We start from the raw sequence: 27,177 nt of genomic DNA on the forward strand, positions 1-27,177 counted from the left end.
TGCCAGCTGCTTCAGGTGACGGACGATTGCCGACCAGTTGGTGATGTACCAGATCTTGTAGAGAACCTCCATGGTGAGGACCAGCAGCAGCAGTGCCAAGAAACAGAGGAAGACACGGTCCGCGTAGTAAATCACCTTGTGTTTGAGGGTCTGGTTCTGAGGGCGGGGGGGCGGTCTCGGCTCCACATCGTCCTTGCCGAAGACCGAATCCTCGCTGTCCTCGGACTCCCCTGAGACCGGCTCGTCCCCGTTCGCCATCCGCTGCACGCCCCAGCTGGTGTGGCGGGCCGGACCTTGTGCCGAGGGGTCCGTGAGGCTGCTGGTTCAAGGTCAGACAGGAGTCTGGCGGCAGCCGCTGGCGCAGAGACCCGGCTCCTGTTCAGAGCTGGTGGGGAGGGATTGTGATGCTGCTTCTTAGCTCAGCACCAGTCAGCAGGTATAAAGCTGTCCTAATCCAGACCGGCATTAAAGGCATAATCCCTGGCTGACACACCAGTCTGTCCCCGGGACGTTTCCAGAGAGGGAATTGGATCACAGCGAGGGTCAGAGGGATCCACATATCGGTCACATCACTGGGACTTCTATCATCCTCCCACACCCCTGCCAGCTCTTCAGCCACAGTGGCCCTCAGCCGTGCCTTTGATGCAGCTTCAGACCACGTATCTGCTGCATCATGAAACCTGCCCACCGGGACATCCCCCGACTTTGCTGCTGCTTCAGCTCTTCGGCTGCAGAAGCCCTCACAGTGTCTTTGCTGCCTCCAGACACGGCTCTTCCCCCACTCCCCCAGCTGCCCTTCGTTGTCCTCCCCTCTGTCACTGAATCAGTCCGCTGGTGGCTGCCTGGGCCCTGGGATTCCCTCCCTGACCCTCGCCACCTCCCTCTCCTGCCTCAGAGGTCCATATCTCCTTCTGCCCAGAGAGAAGCCTTTGCTCAATATTAACTCTGTGAAACATCCCCGACTGTCCGACCAGTTTCAAGGGAATGGCTGATTGTAGGATATTGGGGCTGCGATATCATCTCCTCCGGTCTCCTGAGCTCCGTCCATCACGTCCCTGCTCCATCACTGAGCACACCAGAGGATGGGCCCCATACCCAGCATCCGTACGAAGAAGGCCCTGTCCCCCAGTGTACGGGACCAGGCTCCACCACCACAGGACCTGGTCAGCGGGGACCGTTCCTCACGTTAGACCATCAGAAGTGGGATCGGGACGAGGACATCCAGCCCCTTCCTCTCCATTCCACAGGTCACTGAGGGCTCTGGTGTTCTTGGAGTCTACTCTCCTACCCTTTCTCCAGAACTTTGATTTGCGAATTGATTAGGAACCTATCTCAGCGTAATAAATAAAGAAGGGTCTGTGTGGCAAGGACTGCCAGAGACTCTCAGTGCTCTGGGACAAGGAGGTCTTCCTCATCTCCGTCCTAAATGGCCACCTGAGACCATGGGAGGAAACACCCTCAGCCTTGACCCTGTCCAGCCCTGGCAGAATCTGATCCTTCTGTCACCTCACCTCTCATTCTTCTGGACTCCCAGCAGTAGAGTCCCAAACTGTTGAACCTTTCCTTGTAGGACAATCCCCCCATATCTGGGAGCTTCCTAGTGAACCTTCCCTGAACCTCCTCCAGTGAAATAATGTCTTTCCTTAGACTGGAGACCCAAACCTATCCGCTGTGCTCTCGATGTGGCCTCCCTGGTGCCTTGTCCGGTTGCAGTGACACCTCCATACCGAGCCCGCAGTTGTTGTTGTTGTTGTTGGGAGCGCGCGCTCCTGCTCCAACCGCCCGCAGTTTGAAATTGTCGTCGGTGCCGCCTCGGCCAATCGGCTGACGTGGTGGATGTGGCACGTGACGATCAGCATCCAATTAAGTCAAAGAGGCGGGAAGGCGGCTGCTGGTGCGCGGGCGCTTGGTTTGTGAAGACACCGGACACCGGGGGACCGGACATCGGGAACCCACCTCCGGGGACCGGAGAGCCGGGAGACTGAGACTGAGGCCGGGGGATCGGTGAGGCGGGAACCCACCCCCGGGGGGAGAGGGTGTTCGGGGGAGGGGGGGAGAGGGTGTTTGGGTGTCGGGGATGCGGGGGGGACAGGTGATGGGGCGGGGAGGGGTCGTGTGATGGGGTGTCGGGGATGCGGGGGGGACAGGTGATGGGGCGGGGAGGGGGCGTGTGATGGGGTGTCGGGGATGCGGGGGGGACAGGTGATGGGGCGGGGAGGGGGCGTGTGATGGGGTGTCGGGGATGCGGGGGGGGACAGGTGATGGGGCGGGGAGGGGGCGTGTGATGGGGTGTCGGGGATGCGGGGGGGACAGGTGATGGGGCGGGGAGGGGGCGTGTGATGGGGTGTCGGGGATGCGGGGGGGACAGGTGATGGGGCGGGGAGGGGGCGTGTGATGGGGTGTCGGGGATGCGGGGGGGAATAGGTGATGGGGTTGGGGAGGGGTGACGGGTGAAGGGGTGTCGGGGATGCGGGGGGGACAGGTGATGGGGCGGGGAGGGGGCGTGTGATGGGGTGTCGGGGATGCGGGGGGGACAGGTGATGGGGCGGGGAGGGGGCGTGTGATGGGGTGTCGGGGATGCGGGGGGGACAGGTGATGGGGCGGGGAGGGGGCGTGTGATGGGGTTTCGGGATGCGGGGGGACAGGTGATGGGGAGGGGGTGTGTGATGGGGTGTCGGGGATGCGGGGGGGAATAGGTGATGGGGTTGGGGAGGGGTGACGGGTGAAGGGGTGTCGGGGATGCGGGGGGGACAGGTGATGGGGTGGGGAGGGGGCGTGTGATGGGGTGTCGGGGATGCGGGGGGGACAGGTGATGGGGTGGGGAGGGGGCGTGTGATGGGGTGTCAGGAGATGCGGGGGGGAATAGGTGATGGGGTTGGGGAGGGGTGACGGGTGAAGGGGTGTCGGGGATGTGGGGGAGCTGGTGAGGGGGCGTGTGATGGGGTGTCGGGATGCGGGGGGAACAGGTGATGGGGTTGGGGAGGGGTGAAGGGGTGTGGGGGGAACAGGTGATGCAGTGGGGAGGAGTTGATGGGGTTTTAGAGTTGAAAATTTAGCTGGCTCTGGAATGGAGGGGGTGTTATTGGAATTTTGGGCTTTGTGATTTGGACACCACCCTCCCTTCACTGTTATGTTGCTCTGGTTTGATGACACTGCCAATGGTGGGTTTGGAGGCAGATGCTGGACAGTCTAATGCTGGGTTTGAGGATGAGGGACAGAGTTGCTTGGTTTGGAGGGTGAGAAAGGGTCAGTAAGGTTGTGGGGAGAGGGGTGGTTACTCTGCCCCCCACCCTTACCCTGGTCTAACTCTGGCAGTAACACACTGTTCTGACTTTACTCAGCACTCCTTTCCAACAGGTCACGAGATGGACGAGAGGAAGGACTTGTCTGCAGATTTCCGGTCTCTGGCAAAGAAGCGCAAGGTGCAGGATGAAAATGCAGAGGTGAGCAGTGCAAGATATGGCAAGGCGTCAACTGTGAGCCTGTGTCAATATCTGGCATCCAGACACTGGGATTGGAAGGAGAGCGGTTGCTGGTGGGAAATGGGTGAAGCTGGGGCTGAATTGATGCAGAAAGAAAGTGAGGTACCCTGTGGAGTCAGATGGTGGAAATGTGTGGAACAGCCTGATTTTAAGTGGACAAGATGGACCCTCCTCTGAGCCGGGACACCTGATGATGGTTCCCTCAACAAGGAAAGAACTGAGCTGAGATGCAGCTGGAGGTAGAAAGAGGTGACCTTAGTGATAGAGGTATGTGGTCCAAAACCACCTGATTCAGTTCTGACAGTTGCCATGGAGTAGGATGACTTTGGTCCTCCAATATATCTAGTTGGAGGAATTTTATGCCCAGATAGGCAGTCTGACAGTTTAGTGACAGCAGAAGAGGGGTGGAGAGACAGTGGACAGGTTGAGCCAAGCATGGAAACTGACTGACTGTTTTTGAACGATGTCTCTAGGAGGGGGTAGTATATTTTAGAACCATAGAACAATACAGCACAATACAGGCCCTTCGGCCCACCATGTTGTGCCGCCCTTCAAACCACACCTAAGACTATTTAGCCCCTTCCTCCCACATATCCATCTAACTTAAATTCCTCCATATGCTTATCCAACATTCTCTTGAACTTGTCCAATGTATCAGCCTCCCCGACCACCTCAGGCAGCGCATTCCATGCACCAACTACCCTCTGGGTGAAAAACCTCCCTCTAATATCTCCCTTGAACTTCCCACCCAATACCTTAAAGCCATGTCTCCTGTTCTGACTCTGGCAGTGCCTGACTGAAATTTATACCTAACCTGCTAGCTGAAGTAGTGAGGCATGGGAGTAGGGTAGTGTGGGTGTGTGCCAAGGATGGCAGACATTTGAGAAGGACAGAGGGATAGAGTACCTTTGTCAAAATCACAGATGATCCTCCCTATCTTTGGTGTGAGGCAGGGGTGGGTGCCCGATTACAGGGGCTCTAACGTGAAGACTGGCATATTGCCAATGTGAAACTGGGAAACTGTGGTTTGTTCAAAGACTGGAGACAGTGGTAGTTAGCACTGGAGAGAAGGGTCAAATATTCTTGGTTGATGATGAGCAGGTATTTAGCCTGGTAAGAATGTAAGAAACTGGAGCAGAAATGGTCAGTCAGCCCCTCAAGCCCATTTGGACCTTTAGTATGTTTATGGCTGGTCATCCATCTCAACACATCCTCCTTGTAGCTACCCTGTCGTCCTCTTAGTATTTTGTATCTGCTCAATGGGGTCACCTCTCATTCTTCTGGGGTCTAAAGAATATCCTAGCCTATTCAATCCCTCTTGATCTGACAGACCCAGCAGCCCTGTAACCAGTGTCATAAATCTTTGCTACACTCCCTCAATAACATTTTTTGTTTCCTTGGGGCAGGGGTGGTGGAGGACCAAAATTGTATGCAATATGCCAGGTATGGTCTTGCCAAAGCCCTACAGAACTGTTGTTGAAGCCTTTACCCTGTTCAATAAAGGCCAACAAGCTATTTGCCTTCCTAACTGCCTGCTGCATATGCATGTTGGCTTTCAGTATGAGAACACTGGTCTGTTTGGACACCATTTCCCAATATCACCATTTAAAAAAATATATTAAGCATTTATTTTTCCTACTAAAGTGGGTAACCTCATGTTTTCACGTTGTACTCCACCTACTCTGCGGTTGCCCACTTGCTTTGCTTGTTTATATCCCCTTGAAGCTGCTTTGCATCCTCGCTGCTCCCATCTCAAAGCTTTGTGTCATCTTCAAACTTGGAAATACTACATTTGGTTGATTTGGCCAAATCAATGATGAGGTTATGAATAGTTGAGTTCCTAGCGCTGATCCCTGCAGTATCCCACTAGTCACAGCCTGCCACCCTGAGAAGGGCCTGTTTATTCCTACAGATCCCCTCCAGAGTTCCATTTGTGAGACTTGTTTACGACCCAAACAGTTTGCAAGTTGGAAATGTGGCAGCAAACAGTTTCCATGTGGCAAAAGATGCTTGCAGCAGCCAGATAATCCATCCTGCTGGTCTCGCAAATGCTTATTTGTATGTATGGGCCGTATATAAATTGGGCATTCGTAAGCTGGGCAGGACCTGTACTCTTTTCCATCTGTAAACCAACTCTCAATCCACATTAGTCTGTTACCCTATTTCCATCTCTTCTAACCTTGTTGACTATCCTCCTCTGCTGGTGCTTAATGAAAACCAGCTGAATCCAAATGCACCACATTTACTGATAGATCCAAAATAAATTGTGAACTTTCCCGAATAACCTGTGTCATTCACTGCATGCTCGTGGTTCAAAACCAGGTCGGAGATAAGAACTGAGGAATATGTTGTGAGATCAAAGGGTTTCCTTGGAAGTCATTGGATGGATTCTAGCCTTAACTTTCGTCAATTAATCCTGTTTAAAAATATCTGTGGGAGAAGTGTGATTTGGGGAAACTGGGCCCGAGGTGGAGATCACAGGAAATGCAGCATAGCTGAATGCTGTTAACATGTTTACTGTTTAAAAAAAAAAGTGATTTTGTTTTTTATTCAATGATTTCCTAGAGCTCTGGGAAAAGATGATTGTCAATTAATTTTCTTCCAGACCCTTGGCCTCATGGTAGCAGATCAAGCTGGATAGTTTTAAATAGTGTCTGAGGTGTGTACGACACTGAAACTCGTACCTGGTTTTGCATCTTTTTCTTTATTATTTGAACAGAATATCAATGGGAGTACAGTTAACAAGAACTTGTCTCTACAACGCTCACGGCTTCCACAGCCTTCACTGAAGAGAATGGAGCTGACAACAGCAGTGGCCAGAACTAATGTGAGTCCCTCTGAATGGGGGAAAAACTGCATGTGGGGAAGGTCAAAATCCTTAATGTGTGAGGAGTAAACAATGATAAGGAAAATATAATACTTTGGGGAGGGCGGATGGTGGGAGTAAGAAGGGTGGTGGTAAAAATTTAACAGCTGTTGTCTGATTTTCTTGATGGATGTGGACCTGTTTGATGCTGGTGTGAATGGGGCAGAAAAGGCAGAATGGTAAATCCACATTAGACACCATGCTTGCTGATGTGTTTAAAAAGCACACGTTACACTTAAATTGTAGTTACTTGGGACATCTATTTGACATGTTAAATGCATTTACCATCAAGTCTTCCTTTCACCCTTGCTGGGGGTGGTTCATGTATCAGTGGATATTGCACACTGGCCATCTACAGTGTACTCTGGCGTGTCCCTGAAGTTGTCCTTTCTTACTACCTTGCTAGTTGTATGTATGTGAAAAGCATCAACAAACCCTGAAATTGGAGCGGTTTTTCATTAGATGTTGCTGATTCTAAGTTCTGGCTCTTGCCACCAGATTATCCAGAGCATAACTACAACTGGACCCAAAGCTCTGGAAACCAATTTCTTCACCAAAAGCAGAAAAGAATTTTGTATGTGCATAGCACCACTTGGATTGGAATCGAAAGTTGTGGATTCAAGTCCCTTGCTACAATTTGGATTAATACAACAGCAGGCAGATGCATGATATTTTAATTAGGTGGGCAATTCCTGATAGCAACATTTTGAGTAAACACAGAATAATTACCCTACACAAGTAGGATGAGGTTACTTTGACATTTACAGCTGGGCATTTTTGAGCCATACATAACCTTTGCTTTTAGATGCAGGAAGCCAGTTAGGATTTATGTGTGAACTCAAGTGCTCATGTGGTGTGCTCTCTCCCTCTCTCATTTAGCCAGCTAGCACTGTGAAGAAGGTTGGCTTCAGCAGTGTCTCCCTGAGCACTTCCAGGAGCAAGTTGGTATCGAGCATCCCTGGGAAGGGGGTGAAGAATCAGTATGGAGGTATATGACTTGTCCCTTCTCTCAGTTTTGTTCATTGATGCAGGGTCTTTTTGATACAGGGTATGTTGTCAGCCTGTTTAATATCCTTGCTGAGCAGAGATTGGGTGCAGTACAATGAATTGTAGATTCCTCTTTAAACATTGCCCTTGTCAGTGAGGCTGGCATAAGGCCCAGGAATGCTTTGAGTGTGACAGTGGGTTCATTCTGGGTCACACCTTACACAACTGAGTTTCTTGCATCACTGCTGGTCTGTACTTTGAAGATGACTGGAGCTACTTCTGCAACCGCACCTTGCCCATTTCCACACCAAATGTTGGCCTTTACAGTGTTGTGTTGCTCACCAACTTCCTCGTCACCTAACACTCAGTTTCAGTGACGACTCAAACTCAGTAGCTTGGGTTTGGTATTGAAATCCTCCAGCCATCCTCTGTTCCTTTATCCTACATCCTCACCCTCTGCTCCTGTCCAAGTGGTTTTACTCTGTCTTCTGGGAATCTCTGCCAAGTTTTCTCATCTGACATCTCCCTTGGACACTTTTCCCTTTTAAAGACAGCCTAACTCCTGGTTTCCTCTCCAGCCTGATGTTTTGTTTAGCCTTCCTGCAATTACTACTTATCATGGTGTTGTGGCCACAAATCTCCTCTTGAGACCTGTCTGATTCTGGTTCTGGATGGTATCAGATCTTTTGTTGACCCAGTAACCTGTCTAAGTCTGCGGCAGTGTCTCTTGCCAATTATTGACTATTTTATGCTGTAGAACAGAGTGGCAAGTTGAAGTTGTGCTACAGTTGAGAGCCCTTGGGATAGACTGAACATGGTGAATGGGTTTCACATCAGCCTGGCCTGATCACATGCTGTGGGCCTGTTGTGCTGGGCTTCCAGTTTGATGTGGAAGATTCAGGCTGATTTAACAAAGCACAAATTGTGTTCCACAGCTCGCCAGGCAATGACAGTTAAAGGGACAGGGACCAGACCTCCAACTACGGCCACTGTTTCCACTAGCACTGGAGGTAAGTATGTCTAATGTCTCTGAATTTCATTTTCCTCCATTGGGATACATGGGAGCACTGTTTAAACTGGAATCATTGTCTAATGCTATTAAACCCACATGAACTAACACATGGCTTTAAATTGTGGTGTGGTTTATTCACTGGGAGTAGCAGAGCAGGGTTTTGGGGGGTGGTGGTGGGGCTGTGGATGGGGTTGTAATGTCCTTTTGCTAGAGAGATTAAGGTTGGAGCTATCTACCAGTGGGACACAGTTTCTGCTGAAGGCTAACCTTTAACATTTAGGCAAGTGGCTAGAGCATTCTCCAAGTTCTTGTGCCCTTGGTCATTGGTGCATGGGATGAGGGAGGAGAAAAGGGAAAGAAACTTTAAAACAGATCAGCAACTTGAGGATTTGGGGTGTGGGACCAATAATGATCTACTTGGACGGGCACTGATGAACCTCACTGTGGTGGAGAACTGGTCCATTGGGTCAACAGATAGGTGCATTGTTACTTCACTTCTCTTGATGCCAGCAGTAGTTGCACCTTTCTCCATCCAGGCAACATCTCGTGCTCAGTGCAAACTCAGAAAACATGAACCACAGTCTATTAATTTAATTGTAGAAGCATATTTCAAGGCAATAAAAACAGAAAACACTCAGCAGGTCAGGCACTACCTGTGGAAAATGAAACAGCAATAATGTTTTGGTTTCCAGACCCTTTGACAGAGCTGGGAAAGTGAAAGGTGGGGAGGGCTGGCTAGAACCAAGGGAATATCTGACTGGGTGAGATCAAATTCATTAAGGTGGCAGCTAGAATCAGATTGCTATTAGCTGCGCACAAACAAAACAGTGCTGTGGTGTATGCCTAGCAGGCCAGACTATGGTAATAGAGGAAAATCTGAGCCAAAATCAAAGCTGGGTGATGGGCAAAAATGACCAGCTTTGATACAGACAGAAAAATGAGGTGCCCAAAGTTGTGAATTCAATATTGAGTTCAGAAGGCTGCAGCGTGATCAGACAGAAGATGGGGTGTTTTCTTCAAGCTTGCATTGGACCTTGTCGTAGGTGTGCTGCAGGCCACAAGCACAGTTGGAGTTGGATGGAGAATCAAAGTGACAGGCAACCAGAAGCTCAGGATCACTCTTGCAGTTTGAACACAGGGGCTCTGCAAAGCCATTGCCCAGTCTGTGTAGAGGAGGCCACACAGTGCACACTGAATGCAGTTCACACGATTCGAAGAAGTGCAAGTGAACTGCTGCTTCATCTGGAAATACTGTTTGGGTCCTTGAATAGTGGTAAGGGAAGAAATGAAGAGACAAGTGTTACAAGGCAAAGTTCTATAAGATGGGGGAAGGAACTGTGGATCAGGGAGCTGCAAAGAGAGTGACCCTCTTGAAGCGCTGAACGGGCAGGGGAATGTGTGTCTTGTGGAATCCTGTTAGAACTGGCAGAAATTATGAAGGATCCTTTGAATGTGGTGGCTGCAGGGGTGGAAGATGGGGATCAGGGAAACTGTTCTTGCTCTCTCCAGGAGGAGAGGGATTGAGAGCAGTGGTGCTGAAATGACAGATGTGGTCAGTGGCTCTCTGCCCACTATGGTAGAGGTGAAGTCACAGTTCAGGGAAAAACAACGATGGACCAGGGCTTAACTATAGTTACACTTTGTGCAACTCCAAAGGAGGATTGGGGGATGAGATGAGAGATTGAGAGATTTATTTATTAGTCACATGTACATCGAAACACACAATGAAATGCATCTTTTTGCGTTACTGAAAATGTGCTTCTCATGACAATGGTGGTCTAGCATGCAACAAACTCCTAAATCCCTGAATGTCTACAGATCCAGCAAGTTTACTTCATCATGGTCAGAATGAGCCATGGGCCTCTTGTGCTATAAATTTCTAGGTTTCCATTGTACGCTTATTCACATCATCAAGTTTTAAAGCAGTGAATGGTGCCTAGTTATATGAAGGTCTTTAATGTTTAAAAAAAAAAGTTGCATCAATCAAGTGTGTTCCAATTCCAAATAAGCTTCATATGTCAGGCCCATGGATGGCAACAATGCTTTAACACAAGTAATGTATGGAAGAAGTAACTTGATGCCCTTGTATTACTGGAAATTCATTTGTCATCTACGTATTGTATGGTTCACAAATGGTAGTTACAAAATCTGTTGGCCACTGTTGAAATGTGCTCCTTTTTGCAGCCGTGTCCAAGAAGCGCCCGGCTTGGGATTTGAAAGGGCAGCTGGAGGACATGAAGAAACGGATGTCAGAGTACTCGGGAAGGCTCCAGATCTCGGAGCAGCAGAGGAAAGAGTTTCAGGAAAGTGTGGGTCTACATAGCAAACATTTGTCTGCCGCCAATTCACGAAACAAGGAACTTGAAGACAAGCTGCAGTTAGTATTCCATTCCAAGGTTATCAGTAATGGCTGGAATTGAATCTAAGGTGTTGGGCCTGTAGCACAGCAGCCTTAAGAGGGAGAAAAACACCCATGTAGCTCCCCATTGCACACTGCATAAATGCTTATGCAGGTTTCATATTTGGCTTTTGCATTGCTGCATTGTGTCATGACGGGACATGGGGCTGCTCTGGTGCTCCTTCATTCCAGTAACTGGAATAGTGAGAGCTGGAAGTAGAATCCAAGCACACTGAACAGAGAAGGGAATGTGAGAAGTTGTATTTCAGCAGGTTTGAAGGCTGGGGGACTGTTCAAGCTCATCTAAGCAGCCAGTACTAACTCAGTAGTGATGGCCTCGTTGTCTCTATGACTTCTTCCAGCCCTGTAAATCACTGATCTCAGTACTTGTCCAGTTCTGGCTTGTGTACTTGACATTAACTACTGCACCATTATTGGACATGTTTTCACTGCGTCCTGAGCACTGCAATTCCTTCCCCAAGCTGCTGCAGCTCTCTGGAAGGTAAGCCTGTACACTTGCCCCATCATCCAGATGAGGAGAATGATCTTTGAGCCACCTCTTCCCATTTAGCTGTTTAATTTTCCACTATCATTGCTAAGTAGATGTGGCAGAGTTTTGATCTGATCCATACCTGACCATTCACCACTTCTGTTTAGGGCACTGGAGTCTCTGGTGCAGAGCAGGGAGTCAGAGCTGGAAAAGTATCAGCGAGAGAATGCTGCCCTACAGGAGGTGTTGCAGCTCTGTGAGACTCAGATAGGCAGTTTAACTGCTGAAGTTGAAGACCTATCCACTGTAACTAAAGATTTAAAGGTAAAGTCACACTTGTAAATGTTTGGATTACTTTTTTCCACCCATGTCCAGCCCAATGAAGAGTCTAGTGTGGGGAAGCTGAATCTGCCTGCCAGAAACTCTTGACTTGGCTCACTGGCCCAGGCTCTGATATTCTGCTGCATGAGGCTTGAGGCATGGTAGAATTGTGTGTGAAGACTGGGGAAGGTGTTGGTAGGTGGGTAATGCAGGGAGGATTGTGGGGCAATTAAGGGAGGATTAAGATGAATGGGGATAAGGGATCATGAGTGGAGTGTCAAATAGTAGATGAGGTGTGGGTGCTCCTGAGGATATCTGCGCAAGTTCAGAGGGGAGGGTGAGAAAAACTGAAGGAAGAAGAGTATAATGTAATGCCTGTCTGGAGGAAGACTGACTGTTTAGACATTCTAACAGTGTTGCAGGTAAGATGGGTAAGATCTGGCCCTTTAGATAGCTAAAGAAAGCCATGGCCTCCAGTTTTGATCACCTTCAGTATTTGAGGATCAAAACTGCAGCCACAGGAAATCTGAAATGAAAACAAATGCTGGAAAAACTCAGCAGGTCAGGCAGCATCTCCGGGAAACAGTGAATGTTTATGGTCTGCTGATTTGTTTCTCTTCTCTTTCCATAGATGCTGCCTGACCTGAGTTTTCACCATCTTGTTTCACTATTTGAGGCTTGTGCCATTCACAAGTGACATCAAATGAGTGTCTGAAACTGCTTGTCACTTTTGCAAAATTCTCCTGGGTTTCAAATACTGCATCTTGTGTTTGAACCCACTGCATTCCCCAGCTGTAAGGAGGTGGAATTGCCAACATTGCCTTCAGGTTTGATCCTGATCCAGTTGTGAGACATTTCAAATGTTCCTGACTCCATGCCATGTTATTGTGACCAGATAGTGTGCAACATGACCAATCAGCATTATACTTGTACACATCAGTAAACATGTTTCTCTTCTATCCAGGCCACATTATTGTGCAAAGAAGAGGAGCTTGTGCAAAAGACTTCATGTGTGGAGGAACAACAGAAGGTCATTGCCAATCAGGAAGAGAAACTACAACGTATGGAACGGGCACTCACAAATTTAGAACTGGAAAGGCGGAGGTTGCACAATACAGTGCAAGAGCTGAAGGTACAGTTGGTCCAAGGCAACCAGGCCCCTTCCAGAGACCCAAGGAGTACTTTCTAACCTTGGGAGTAATTGGGGATGGGATTTGAATTCACCTAGCCTATGAGTAAGGGAGCCTGCAAGGGCTGGTGTTCCCCTGCATCGGCTGCTCTTGATGGCTGAGACCATGGGCAAAGGCTGCTTGGGTGAGTAACTGTAGTGCATTTTATAGATGATTCACACTGGAGGGCTTGAGTTATAAGAAGAGGCTGGATAGGATGGGACTGTTTTCCTTGGAGGGTAGGAAGCTAAGAGGTGACCTTGTAGAGGTTTATAAATTCATGAGGGGCACGGACAAGGTAGATGGTCAGTCTTTTTCCCAGGATAGGGATTCCTAAACTAGAGGGCATAGATTTAAGGTAAAGATTAAAAGGGGACCCAAGGGGCAAGTTTTTCAGAGGGTAGTGGGTATATGGAACAAGCTGCCAGAGGAAGTGGTAGAGGTGGGTACAGTTACAATGTTTAAAAGGCATTTGGACAGTACATGCATAGGAAAGGTTTAGAGGAATATGGGCAGGCAAATGGGGCTAACTCAAGGCCACCTTGGTTGGTGTGGTGTGGTGTATAACTCCCATGGCTCTGAGTGTTTTACAAAGTGGTCACCCAATCTGCATTTGGCTTCTCCAAAGTAGAGGAGACCACTATACCAACACTACATGCAATATACCAAATTGGAAGCACAAATGAATTGCTGCATCACTCCCCTTGTAGCATTTTCCCATGCAGCTGCAGGAGATACAAGCCTGCCCTTTGACTTGTCCCTTCTTGCCTTCCAGGGACTCAAATAGTCCTTCCAGGTGATGCTACAACAACAGGTGCAACCAACTTTCTTTGTACAAGGTATAACTCCAACCATAGGGGTGTTTTCCCCTTGATATCCATTAATTTCAGTTTCACTGATGTCAGGGGCAGTCACTCTTGCATTGCCTCCTGGCTCTTTAGTATGTTTGGACCAAGGCTGTTGGCAAAACCCAAACTGGGCAGTGGTGAATATGTGCTGTTTGATAGCATCATGGACAGTAGCTTCCCTCACTTTCCCAATGATTGATTAGGCGTATTTGCTGGATTGGTTTTTTGAGCTGTTTTTCTGAAGAAGACAAGTTTATTGTCAGGGCATAAATGCCATGAAAATTAGCTGCTTGCAGCAGCACAGTACATGACAAACATAAATTACATAAACAAATTAACATAAATTGCACAACATAATAAAAATGATATAATGATATTCGTGTAAGTTGATGGAAATATAGCCTGTGGTAGAATTAGGGTTTTTCAGGTGGGTTCGAGAACCTGACGGCAGTGGGGAAGAAGCTGCTGTTGAACCTTGAGGTATGGGTCTTCAGGCTCCTGTACCTCATGCCTGATGGCCCCAATGACTATCTACCCTAATCTTGCATCCTTCTATCAGGTCAATCTTTTTCCGATGGTAGGGTTATCAAAAACGAGAGCATGGGTTTAAGGTGAGAGGAAGGAGTTTTAAAGGGGATCTGAGGGGAAAGTTTTAATCTTGCATAGCGTTTGATATCTGGCATACCAAACCAGGTGGTGGAGTCTGATAAAATGCCTTTAAACAAACCGTTAGATAGGCAGAAAGGAGAACAAACTGGGTATGTAGCCTCAATGATTTTGGGTGATCTTAGGAACAAGATTGCGATAGAACAATTCAGATATGGAAACTGAGTTATGGAATAATTGCAAAAAAAAATTGGTATGTGGAGAGCAGCAAAATGCAACTAGCTCTGTTCAGCTGAAGGAGATTTCAAGTGCCTGAGAAAACTCTACCTTGGCTTACAGTGTCTAATGGAATTGTGAGAGTTTGAACCACATCAGTCTGTAATCCATTCGGTACGGCACTGTTAAACTAAGTCATGCCATGTGGACAGAAAACAGAACAAATCTCCTAGCAGCTGCTTTTAATTCTCCTGACCAGCAGCCTGTTCTTCAATGCTCTGATCTGGATTAATTCTCCTTGATCTTGTTTGCTGGAGATCAATGGCCACACTGATTTATTGGGTCACACAAGGGCATGAAAGAATAGTTCCTGGCCAGGAATGTTTAGACCAGCAGTGAACTGTTAACCAGGCAGAAAATAAGGTAGTTGTGAGGAAGGTAAGAACTTGAGTTTTAAAATAACTCTCCTCATCACGTTGACAATTTCTTTCCTCCCACAGATGCTACTCAACCAGCTGAGTCCCTCCAGCACATTTTGTTGCTCTATTAAAATAACTACTGGTCTTAACAAGAGTTGTACACCAAGGAAACAGGCCATTCGGGTTTGTGCTGACCACCAAGTACCTATCTGCACTCTTCCCATTTACGGCATTTGGTTCGATGTCTTGAAGTGCTTGTCTAATTGGGTTAACATTTGAAAATATCTCCCACCCCCATTCAGACAGTGTCTCCCAGATTCCAACCACTATCTGGGTGGGAAAAGTGCTTTTTCTGGTCCCCTCCAAACCTTTTACCCTTTGCCTTCAGTGTCTGCACTTTAGCTTGACATACCTCTGTCATGCAGAACACAGAAACGAGATAAGGGGAGGGAAATGGTGAGTGGTCTAAGGATTGTAGAGGATCTGGTCCTTACTTGAATGGTCAGCATCAAAGAGGAATTCAGGGATTGTCGAGGCTCTGGTCCTTGCTTGAATGGTCAGCATTGAGGAGGGATCCAGGGATTGTTCAAAGCAAGGAACAGATCCTCTACAGTCAGCCTCGAGGACCTTGAGTGACTTTATATGCAGACACCAGTGTGAATACCAGAGCTCCCTGCACTGCAGTGAGTGATCTGTCATCATGCCCCCTGGGCTCTGGCTGCAGCCAGGCTGCTCTGAATTGCTGGTGGTTGCTCACTTGGCCATGAAGTGCTTTCTCCTTCTGTATGCAGCCAGTGATTTTTCTCTCTGCTGTGCTCCTCGCAGGGGAACATCCGTGTCATCTGCCGAGTTCGCCCACTTCTGGAGTTGGAAGGAGGGAATGACATAGGGCATATTCAATTCTTGCCCAGTGATGAGAAGGCGATTACCCTGTTAAAACAGCAAGAGGTAAGCTAGTGATGGTACTTCATCCATGAGGCTGGTGACTAGCAATGTGCAGAGACACCGCTGTGCTCAGGCTCAGGTGTTGAGGCAGCAACAAAACAAAGGGTTGTCTCTTGGTGTTGCCCGCCCACCCACCCACCCAGGACATTCTCTCTTCTCCCCTCTTCCATCAGGTAGAAGATACAGGAGCCTGAGGGCACATACCACCAGACTTAAGGACAGCTTCTACCCCACTGTGATAAGACTATTGAAAGGTTCCCTTGTATAATGAGATGGACTCTGACCTCATGATCTACCTTGTTGTGACCTTGCACCTTATTGCACTGCACTTTCTCTGTAGCTGTGACACTTTACTGTTATTGTTTTTACCTGTACTACCTCAATGTACTCTGTACTAACTCAATGTAACTGCACTGTGTAATAAATTGACCTGTACAATCGGTTTGTAAGACAAGCTTTTCACTGTACCTTGGTACGTGACAATAATATACTAATACCAAACTGATGCTGAGGGTTGGAAGGGACTAGGGCTTGCTCATACTCCCTGTATGCTCCGGCTTCCTGTGGTTACTAGTTGTTTCCAACGTGGAAACCTGCAGTGCAAAGTTTAATAATGGGATCTGAACTACACCTCTCGCTGAGCCTGAGTGAGTGGAAGGAGAAGTCTGAACATTCAGCTCTTCTGAACTTTCTTCACTTTCTCTCCTGCTCCTAAAGTCTCGCATTGGGCACAACCGTAAAGAAGATGTGAAATATAACTTCAGTTTCGACCGTGTTTTCCAGCCAGTGGCTAAGCAGGAACAGGTGTTTGAAGATATCTCCCAGCTAGTGCAGGTAATGAAGGGATGGGTCACTCAAGTCGGCTGTAGAGATTGCTGCTACAGTCACTCTGGAGCTACCTTTTGAATTTTTGCTGTTCAGTATAACCTGGCTGCAACTAACTCTTTGGCCCATGTCCATGCTGACCAAGGTGCCCATCTAAACTAGTTCTGTTTGACCCATATCCCTCTTAAACCTTTCCTATCCATGTATCTGTCCAAATGTCTTTTAAATATTGTACCTGTCTCAACCACTTAAACTGGCAGTTCATTCCACAAATACCCACCACCCTCTGTGTGGAAAAAGTTCCCCCTCAGGTTCTTATTAATCTTTCCCCTCTCACCCAATGCCCTCTAGTTCATGATTCCGCAACCCTAGGAAAAGGACTATGTGCTTTCACCCTATCTATGCCCCTCATGATTTTATACACCTCTATAAGATCACCCCACAGTCTCCTGCACTCCAAGAAATAAAGTCCTAGCCTGCCCAAACTTTCCCTGTAACCCAGTCGCTCGAGTCCTAGCAACATCCTTGTAAATCTCTGCACTCCTTCCAGCATAATGGCACTTTTCCTACAGCAGGGTGACCAAAATTGAACACAACAGCCTGAGTGTGACCTCACCAGGGTCTTGTACAACTGCAACATACCACTGAACTTCTATACTCAGTGCCCTGACTGAAGGTCAGAGTGGCAAAAGCCACCCTCACCACCCTATCTATCTGTGATGCCACTTTCAGGGAACTGTGTGTGTGTTTATTACCTTCAGTGAGATTGTATGAGTAATGAATGTTGTACATTCCACCCAGTCTGAAATGATGGGATTTGGAATTGTTCAAATTGGTACCAGGGTTGTGTGCCTAAGACAATGATGTAAGTAAACATTTTGAATTGGTCTAATTATTTGCACTACCATAACCGTCTGCCTTTTTCACCTAGTCTGCCCTGGATGGGTACAACGTGTGCATCTTTGCTTATGGTCAGACAGGCAGCGGGAAGACTTATACTATGGAGGGGCCTGATGACTTGACACCTGAGACTAGGGGGATGATTCCACGTGCTGTTGAGCAGCTCTTCTTCACTGCACGCAAACTGGAGACCGTGGGATGGGTGGTGAGTTTCTGCAGAATGTGGCATGCATCTCCCTACATTCACAGCTACAGCAAACATTTAATCATTGAGAAGGTATTTGACTCTTGGCAGAGTGAAAGGTGGATAAATCTCTGCACTCTCTCTAAAGCTTCCACATCCTTCCTATAATTACGGCAACCAGAACTGAACACAATGCTCTTTTAAGTGTGGTCTAACCAGAGTTTTATAGAGTTGCAACATTACCTCTTGAACTCAATCCCCCAATGAAGGCCAGCATGCCGTAAGCAGCCTTAACCACCCTATCAAGTTGTGTGGCAACTTTGAGGGATCTATGGACTTGGACCCAAGATTGCTAAGAATCCTGCCATTAACCTTGTACTCTGCCTTTGAGTTCGATCTTCCAAAGTGTATCACTTCACACTTTTCCAGATTGAACTCCATCTGCCATTTCAATGCCCAACTTTGCACCCTGTTGTGGATGGTGTAGAAGGTTGTCGTAGGTTACAACACCTCCAACCTTCGTGTCACCAGCAAACTTACTAACCCACCTCTCCACTTCCTCATCCAAGCCATCTATAAAAATCACAAAGAGCAGGGGTCCCAGAACAAATCCCTGCAGAACACCACCAGTCACCGACATCCAGGCAGAATACTCTCCATCTACTACCACCCACTGCCTTCTGTGAGCAAGCCAATTCCAAATCCATGCAGCCAAGTCTCCATGGATCCCATGTCTCATGACTTTCTGGATGAATTTTATGAAAGATTTACAAATCTTTTCTGGCCACTGATGACTGTTGGTCACTGGTGCTGGTGACTGGAGGACCACAAATCTGGTTCCTTTATTCAAAAAGGCACTAGGAGTAAGGCAGGTAATTATAGGCCTGTGAGTCTAAATCTAAGGAAGGTATTGAGGGGACCAAAAGTGATGGGATTAATCCACACTTGGAATGGGAAGGATTAACCAGATGGTCAGCATAGCTTTGTTGGAGGAAGATCCTGTCTAATTGGAATGCATATTTTGAAGAGGTAAGAACATATTAAGGAGAATGTGTTCGACGCAGGCCTTTGACAAGGTCCCACATGAGAGACTTGTCCATAAGGTTACAGCTCATGGAGTCCAAGGCAAGTTGACAAATTGACTTGGTGATGGAAGACAGAAGGTGATGGTGGATTGTTTTGTGACCACCAGACTGTGACTGTTGGTAACCACAGGGATTGGTTCTGGGGCCCTTATTGTTTGTTTATGGACATTAATGAATCTGAATGTGGAAGGTATGATTTTAGTAAGTCTGCAGATGACAAATTTGGTGGTGTTGATGGTGAGGAGGGTAGTCATTGGTTACAGGATGATACCAGTTGGTTAGATGGGCAGAGCAATGGTGATTGGAATGTAACCCTGATAAATGAGGTGTATAGATGGTAGGACACTTTCCCCATAGATGAGGTATCTAAAACTAGAGGGCATAGGTTTGGGGCAAGGAGTGAGAGGGGATCTAAGTGAGAACTTTCTAACCCAGAGGGTGATTGGAATCAGAACACACTGCCTGAGGGGGTGGTGAGACAGGTAGTCTCACAGCATTGACATTTCCAGACCTCTTAAATCACCAAGACACAGAAGGCTACGAACCAAGCGCTAGCAAATGCATTTACTACATGTGGAGACAATGGCTGCTGTAGATGTGGTGGGCTGCAGGGCTTGTTTCTGTGCTGTATGACTCTGAATCTGTATATTGACTAGTGCTACCACCATAATTCTACATTAGGCTTTCCTTGGCAATACCAGGCACTGATTCAACTGTGAGAGTTTTTTAAATTAAATTATTAATAGCCTTGAGTCAATTAGTTCTGATAATCCATGAGCATTTTCTGCATTGGTTTCAGTACAAATTCACTGCCAGCTTTCTGGAGATCTACAATGAAACTATCCGTGACCTGCTGGTGACAAAACCAGAGAAGAACATCGAGTACGAGATCAAGCAACTGAGCAGTACAAGTCAGCAGCTCCATGTGACAAACCTCAAGTACATCGGTGTCAACACAGAGGAGGAGGTGTGTACATGTGTAATGAAGGGAATCTTTGCCCTTTTTGCTCCTGGTTCGACCCAGCATCAAAGGTAGCTGCATTCTGTCCTTGGTCCTTCAAGGAAAGGGGCCCAGACAATTGGTTGGATGGTTCACAGAACTGCAAGACTTTAACATTGTTACTAAGGCCCTGAGTGGATCTTGGTGCCCACGTCTGACAGCTGGTCACCACTCCCGAACATTTAACTTCTACCCCTGGTTCACCATGACCATTCACCTCAATAAATGGAGTGGAATTAGGTCACAGGTCAGCCTTGATCTCACTGCATGGCAGAATGGGGTCAAGGGCCAAATGAACTCCTGTTTGTGATACACTGGTCTTTTGGTGTCTCTGATAACTCGCTCTGGATTACCCAATTGTTCAACATCTCCATGCTGGAGAGATTTGTGCTGTAAGGGATGTGAAGGAGTGAGTGGTTGGGTTTGAGCTGCTTGGTTCTGGGTATTGGGGTGTGAGTGTGCTTTCTGCTCTCCCCACAGGTCTACAGGTTAATTGCCATTGCAAAAGCTAACCGTTCAGTGGCAAAAACAGCAATGAATGATCGTTCCTCACGAAGCCACAGTGTCTTCCAGCTGCACGTTGAAGGGACTGATTCCACCCACGGTCTGCAGTGCACATGTGAGTATCCACCCCAGTACGTGTGGCTTGAAGTGAAAGATCTGCCCAAGGGCCTGAGGTAGAGGTCGGCTACCTGATTGTGGTTGCTGTCCTCTGTTTCTGGTTTGTCCTGGCTGCTCTGGCCTGAGGGCCATTTTAGCGCATAGTTCCGCTAGTGACTGCTCGTTCATTATGGCCTGCACTTGTATCATGTCTTTCATCTCCTTGATTTAAGATGTCCAATTTCTTCCAGTCCCTACTAGTTACTCCAACTCTTTCTGTTTGAATATTCCTGTTGAGTGTGCTGCCATTGCTCTGTCCCCAATCACAAGCTGCTGTACAGAATAATCTAACACCTGATCACCTTAAATCTGTCTCCTCTGGCAATGAACCTTCAGTGGGAGTGCAGTGATGTGGGGGTGGAAGGTCACAGTAAGTGATTTGTGTGCAGTTCTTCTCGCACAGTTTGCACCAACACTGTAACCTGAATGACCCCAGACAACAAATGCAGGAAGTTGATAATAGTGAATTATTGCTCCTGCTCAGTCCATGTTGCACTTGGTCACAGGACAAGGACCATACTTAATCCTGTTTGCCCACCTTTGTATCCTGCTGTTCCCAGATTGGGATTGTGCTTATTCTGGCTGGAAATAGACTCCAATAGCCTGCTGCACCTTCTAGGAAGGAGGGCTTGACCCCATTGGTTTGTCAGATTTGAAGCAGAGCTCACAGCTTGTTCCTCCTGTTTCCTATCCAGTATAACCTGGCTGTGACCTGCTCCAGCTTCTCAAACAGCAGATGCTTCCTGGGCACCTCCCACAACTGCTCTGCCATGGCACTAGCCTGCTCAAAGTATGCTCTTCCCTTGGCTGTTCAAAACCCTTCATGTGGCAGTATGTGACCAAAGGGATGATGCTGCCCTGCCACAATCTGGCTTCATGCTGTTCACTTGTTGCCACATCCTGTCAGATGTCTCACATGGTCCTGATTAACCTTCTCTTTTCCGGGGTTCTAGATCTGCCCCAGGCAAGTCCTGTGCAGTGATTGTGTTTTTGCTAACACTGCTGTTTTTTGCATTTGTTTAGCAACCCTGTGTCTAGTGGATCTGGCAGGCAGTGAGCGCCTGGATAAATCTCACTCTAAAGGTGACCGTCTACGTGAGGCTCAGGCAATCAACACAAGCCTTTCATGCCTTGGGCATGTTATCATGTCGCTGTCCAACAAGGTAATGCGCAGCACTGGAGTGGGATGGGTTTGGCTGTTCTCTCCACTCTGTCCAGTTTCTCCATGAAAGTCAGGATAGATTGGAGCAGTTGCTAGTCCCTTTGCCCTCTCCCATCAAGTGTTCCCTCTGCCATGGAAGTTCAGAGCAACCCCGTAGCTTGAAAAGTGCCATGTAGGTGTTTGCCAGTCTGTACTGACCGTACTCTGCGGGACAGTGTGTTGCTGCTGGTTTAAACACTGAATATAGAACAGTGCAACACACTACAGGCCCTTCAGCCCATGATGTTATGCTGACCCATATAAACCATCTGACCCTTCCCTCCTACACAGCCCATAACCATTTTTCTTACATTCATGTGCCTACCTAAGAGTCTTTTAAATGTCCCTATTGTATCAGCCTCTACCACCACCCCCAGCAGTGCGTTCCACACACCCAGCACTCTGTATATTTTAAAACAAAATCTACCTCTGATATCTCCCCTAAATTTTCCTCCATGCACCTTAAATAGATGTCCTCTGGTATTGGCCATTGCCACCCTGGGGAAAAGGTACTGGCTGTCCACTCTATCTATGCCCTTCATTATTTTATACACCTCTAAGTCGCCTCTCATCCTATATCACTCCAAAGAGGAAAGCCCTAGCTCGCTCAACCCATCCTCATAAGGCATGTTCTCTAATCCAGGCAGCATCCTGGTAAATCTCTGCACCCTCTCTAAAGCTTCCACATCCTATAATGAGGTGACCAGAACTGAACACACTATTCTAATTGTGGTCTAACCAGAGTTTTATAGAGCTGCAACATTGCCTTGCGGCTCTTGAACTCAATCCCCCAATAAAGGCCAGCACACCATACACCACCTTAACCACCCTATCAATCTGCGCAGCAACCTTGAGGGATCTATGGATTTGAACCCCAAGATCCCTCTGTTCCTCCACACTGCTAAGAATCCTGCTATTAACCTTGTACTCAAGTTTAATACTTTAATGCCTTCAAGTTCATTCTTCCAAAGTGAATCACTTCACACTTTTCCGAATTGAACTCCATCTGCCACTTCTCCGCCCAATTCTGCATCCCGTCTATATCCTGTTAATAACCTACGACCACCTTCTACACTATACACAACTCCAACCTTCGTGTCATCTGCAAACTTACTAACCCATCCCTCTACTTCTCATCCATGTCACTTATGAAAATCACAAAGATCAGAGGTCCAAGTACAGATCCCTGCAGAACACCACTAGTTTACTGACTTCTGGGCAGAATACTCTCCATCTACTACCACCCTCTGCCTTCTGTGGGCAAGCCATTTTGGAATCCACACAGCTAAGTTTCCATAAATCCCATGCCTCATGACTTTCTGGATGAGCCTACCATGGGGTACCTTTTCAAATGCCTTACTAAAGTCCATTACACCACATCCACCACTCTACCTTCATTCAACTTGTTTTGTCACCTCAAAACTCAATTAGGCTCGTGAGGCACAAAGCCGTATTGATTATCCCTAATAAGACTATGCTTCTCCAAATGCTTGTAAATCCTGGCCCTAAAAATCCTCTCCAATAGTTTGCCCACCACTGACATAAGACTCACTGGTCTATAATTTCCAGGATTATTCCAATTACCTTTCTTGAACAAGGGAACAACATTTGCCATCCTCTAATCCTCTGGTACTACTACTGTGGCCAGGGAGGACTCAAGGATCATCGTCAATGCCCCAGCAATCTCTTCCCTTGCTTCCCATAGTAACCTGGGTATATCCCATCCAGCCCTGGGGACTTATCTGTCATAATGTTTTTCAGAAGCTCCAACACAACCTCTTTCTTAACATCAACATGCTCCAGCACATTAGCCTGTTCTACACTGACCTCTCATTCGTCAAAGTCTCTCCCCCTGGTGAACACTGAAGCAAAGTATTCATTAAGGACCTCCTCTGCCTCCAGGCACATGTTTCCCCCTTTATCCCTGAGTGGTCCTGCCCTCACTCTAATCATCCTCCTGTTCTTCACAATCTTGGGGTTTTCCTTAATCCTATTTGCCAAGACTTACTCATGTCCCCTTCTAGCTCTCCTAAGTCCCTTCTTAATCTCCTTCCTGGCTATCTTGTAACTCTCAGAAAGAGCCTTGTCTGATTTATTTTATTTTTTTTTTTGCTTCCTAAACAAGTTTGTTTCCTTCTTCCTCTTAACTAAATGTTCCATCTCTCTTGTCAACCATGGTTCCTTCACCCTACCATCCTTTCCCTGTCTCAGTGGGACAAACCTATCCAGAACCCCATGCGTGGTCCCTAAACAGCCTCCACATTTCTGCTGTGCATTTCCCTGAGAGCTAATCTGTTCCCAATTTGCACTTCCAAGTTCCTGCCTAATACCAGCAAAATTAGCTGCCCTCCAATTAAATACTTTCCCATATTGTCTCTCCTATCCCTGTCCATGGCTATGCTAAAGTTCAGGGAGTTGTGGTCACTGTCTCAGAAATGTTTGCCCACTGAGAGGTCTGCTACCTGACCTGGTTCATTGCCAAGAACCTGATCCAGTAATGGCCTCTCCTCTAGTCAGCCTGTCTCTATACTGTATCAGGAATCCTTCCTGGACATGCCTAACAAATTCTGCCCCATCTAAACCTTTTACACTAAGGAGGTGCCAATCAATATTAGGGAAGTTGAAGTCACCCATGACGACAACCCTGTTATTGTTGCACCTTTCCAAAATCTGCCTAATTGTCCTGCTCTTCAGTGTGCCGGTGGCTATTGGGGGGTGGAGGGAGCACTATAGAATACTCCCAATAGTGGTCACTTCCCTCCTGTTCCACCCACACTAGACGATCCCTCCATGACGTCCTCCCTTTCTGCAGCTGTGATACCATCCTGCTTCTGGATGCTGTGCTGCTGTTGTTCTCACTGGGCCAGTGGATGATTCTACTGTATCTGTGCACAGGTGTGAGGTGTTAAACAGGATGGCTCTGGGTAAAGGAGGATTAGTCCAAACTGAACTGCCTGTGGCAGCAGGGACTGAATGTTTGCAGGACTGTATGGTGTGTAAAGACCACCCATTGCTCCTTGGCCTGTTCCCAGGCAGTGGGAGGGTGGGATGTGCTGTCAGTAATCCTGTGGGTGCTCTCCAAAGCTGCTGATTTATTTTTCCCCCCCTCCTCTTCTGTTTTCCAGGAGTCTCACATTCCCTACCGGAACAGCAAGCTGACCTACCTGCTGCAGAACAGTTTGGGAGGCAACTCAAAGATGTAAGTTGCCCCTCCGCTGTCCAAGAGCATGCGCTGTGGCCCCCAGTACCCTGTTTGTAATTGGAACTTCTGTCTTGCAGGCTGATGTTTGTGAACGTGTCCCCCCTGGAAGAAAATTTCAGTGAATCAGTGAACACCTTGCGTTTTGCCCGTCAGGTAGGCTGAGGATGTTGTATATCTTCTCAATTTGGCTGTGAATGCAGGTGGCATGTTTGCGTTTGCAGATGATGCCAAAGTTGGTGTGTGGTGGAGAGTGAGGGAGATTGTCAAGGATACAGCAGGATCTAGATCAGCTGGGGAAGTGGGCCAAGGAATGGAAGGCAGAACTTAACTCTGACAAATGTGAAATGATGCACTTTGGGAAGCTAACCCGGGACAGAGCAGGCATGGTAAATGTCAGGGCCTGGGGATGTCGCAGAACACAGAGACCCAAGTACATAGTTCCCTGAAAGTGGTGACACAGGTAGACAGGCTGGTGAAGGTGTGTGACACACTTCACAGGTCAGAGTTGAGTACAGATGTCCTGTTACAGCTGTACAAGATGTTGGTGAGACTGCACCTGGAGCATTGGGTGCCACACTATAGCGTTAAGCTGGAGAGGGTGCACGAAAGATTCACAAGGATTTGCCAACGCTGGATGTTAAGTTATGAGGAGAGACTGGTTAGGCTGGGATGGTTTCCCTCGAATGAAGGTGGCTAAGGAGAAGTCTAAAATCATGAGGGGTATAGATTAAGTGGATTGCCAGGTAGGGGAGTCTAAAACTAGAGGGCATAGGTTTGAAGTTAGAGGGGCAAGATTTAAAGGGGACCAGAGGGGCAAGTTTCTCTACAGTGGTGGTATATGGGATGAGCTGCTAGAGGAAGTGGTGGGAATGGGCATTACAATGTTTAAAAGACATTTGGGCAGGTACATGGATAGGAAAGGCTTAGAGGGATATGGGGCAAATGGGTTCAGCTTGGGTAATAGGTAGGCATTTTGGTTGGTGTGGACGTGTGTGCTGTATAACTGACTATAACTGAAACTGCTGAAAACTGAGCAGGGCAGAAGGGGGCAGTAGTGAGGCAGCAGATTAATGAGGGTTCCACAGAGCCCAACACTGTGTGACAGGAACTGCAATACTGCTGTGACGTTGGTCCAAAGCTCTAAAGTTCACTGGCTTCTGTTTAACACACCCTTTGCCCACAATCTGAGGGGCCTTTCTAGCCCTCGCTCCTTGTGGTTCACTGCACAGGAGCTCTTTCAGCCCCTTGAGGTCCTAGTTGATCAGTTGCATTGCCGCAACCACTATTTAACCATGGTTTGAAATAGAACAAACCTATTGACCTTGGATCGAAGATTATTAACTGACCTGATGAGGGTTATTTATGGAGAGTTCCTAATCTCTCCTGCCTGCTGCATGTGGGTGTGTCTGTGGTCTTCAGTCTAGAAACCCTGCTCAATGTTTCCAAACTCTCCATCCAGAGGATATTGTTTCCCTCCACCTTCCGTATCAATTCCACAAATACCTTAAACTTTGATCTAACTGCCCATTTTATTGAAGCTATGGTAGTGGGGGTTGAGTGGAGCAAACATTTAACCCCACTGTCCTTGTCTAGGTGAATGAGTGTATGATTGGAACTGCACAGATGAACCGTAGACACATCGTGTGAGGGGGAAATGGGACCCTGAGCCAAGAACTGTATCGCGTCTTCAGCTATGCTTGGATCGTCCATGTGTGGTTATCAGCTCTTGGGCTCTGATTTTTTTAAATATATATAAATATATATATGCATCAATTTTATTGGCATTTGTAATAATCAATAAAGATTAATTTGATGTGTCGGCCTGTTTCTGTGTCTTCGCCCACACTGACCCCTGGCTCAGTATCAGCAATAAACATGGATAGGCTGGGCTTCACGGTAACCAGCTCCCTCCTCAGGCTTTTGTGGTTTGCATTGTAGGTTCCAAAAATCTTAGGTGGAAAAGATCCTCTGTAATTGTCCTGCCCCTAAACCAATGCCCTTTGGCTTGGGGCACCACCTGTCATGTGGGAAAGTTTCTGACGATCCATACACTTCAGTCAGTACCCCCTCGGTCTACTCTGTTCCAGGAGAGAAACACTCAGCCTACTGACTCTCCTTGTAACTGAAACCCTCTGTACCAGCAATATCCTGGTGAAAGTTATTTGAAGGTGCAGTTACTAAATTTAACAAAGATGACAGGAAATTAATTTGCAAAGGGGATAAAAGGATAGTGGGAAAATTTTCAAATTAAAATGTGTTCTGTGAATGGTGAGAGATTGCAGAGGGAGTTAGGCATCCTTATCATTTGTGGCAAGGGGAATTAAATGCAGAAACAGGGATGTTATTGGTCAGTTATCTCGG

The 27,177-nt window shown here is 47.4% G+C and overlaps 1 protein-coding gene across 2 annotated transcripts; it reads left to right on the top strand.

The window, feature by feature from the left end:
* Nucleotides 1–1,878: 1,878 nt before the first annotated feature.
* kifc1 (kinesin family member C1) lies at nt 1,879–26,633 on the top strand. 2 transcript variants are annotated; one of them, XM_052043693.1, is made up of 17 exons: nt 1,879–2,004; nt 3,358–3,443; nt 6,202–6,309; nt 7,228–7,336; nt 8,271–8,345; nt 10,532–10,724; nt 11,403–11,559; nt 12,521–12,688; nt 15,640–15,762; nt 16,477–16,593; nt 17,516–17,689; nt 19,553–19,720; nt 20,234–20,372; nt 21,437–21,576; nt 24,740–24,813; nt 24,894–24,969; nt 26,410–26,633. In XM_052043693.1, exons 2-17 carry the CDS (start codon nt 3,366–3,368, stop codon nt 26,461–26,463), a joined length of 1,953 nt encoding a protein of 650 aa, XP_051899653.1. In that variant the 5' UTR covers nt 1,879–2,004; nt 3,358–3,365; the 3' UTR covers nt 26,464–26,633. The 2 variants fall into 2 exon arrangements, with proteins under 2 accessions (XP_051899653.1, XP_051899654.1); XM_052043694.1 differs by having other exon boundaries at nt 1,886–2,004; nt 3,342–3,443.
* The last annotated feature ends 544 nt before the right edge of the window (nt 26,634–27,177 follow it).

This window comes from Pristis pectinata, chromosome 34 (assembly GCF_009764475.1).
Source record: "Pristis pectinata isolate sPriPec2 chromosome 34, sPriPec2.1.pri, whole genome shotgun sequence".
NCBI lineage: Eukaryota > Metazoa > Chordata > Chondrichthyes > Rhinopristiformes > Pristidae > Pristis > Pristis pectinata.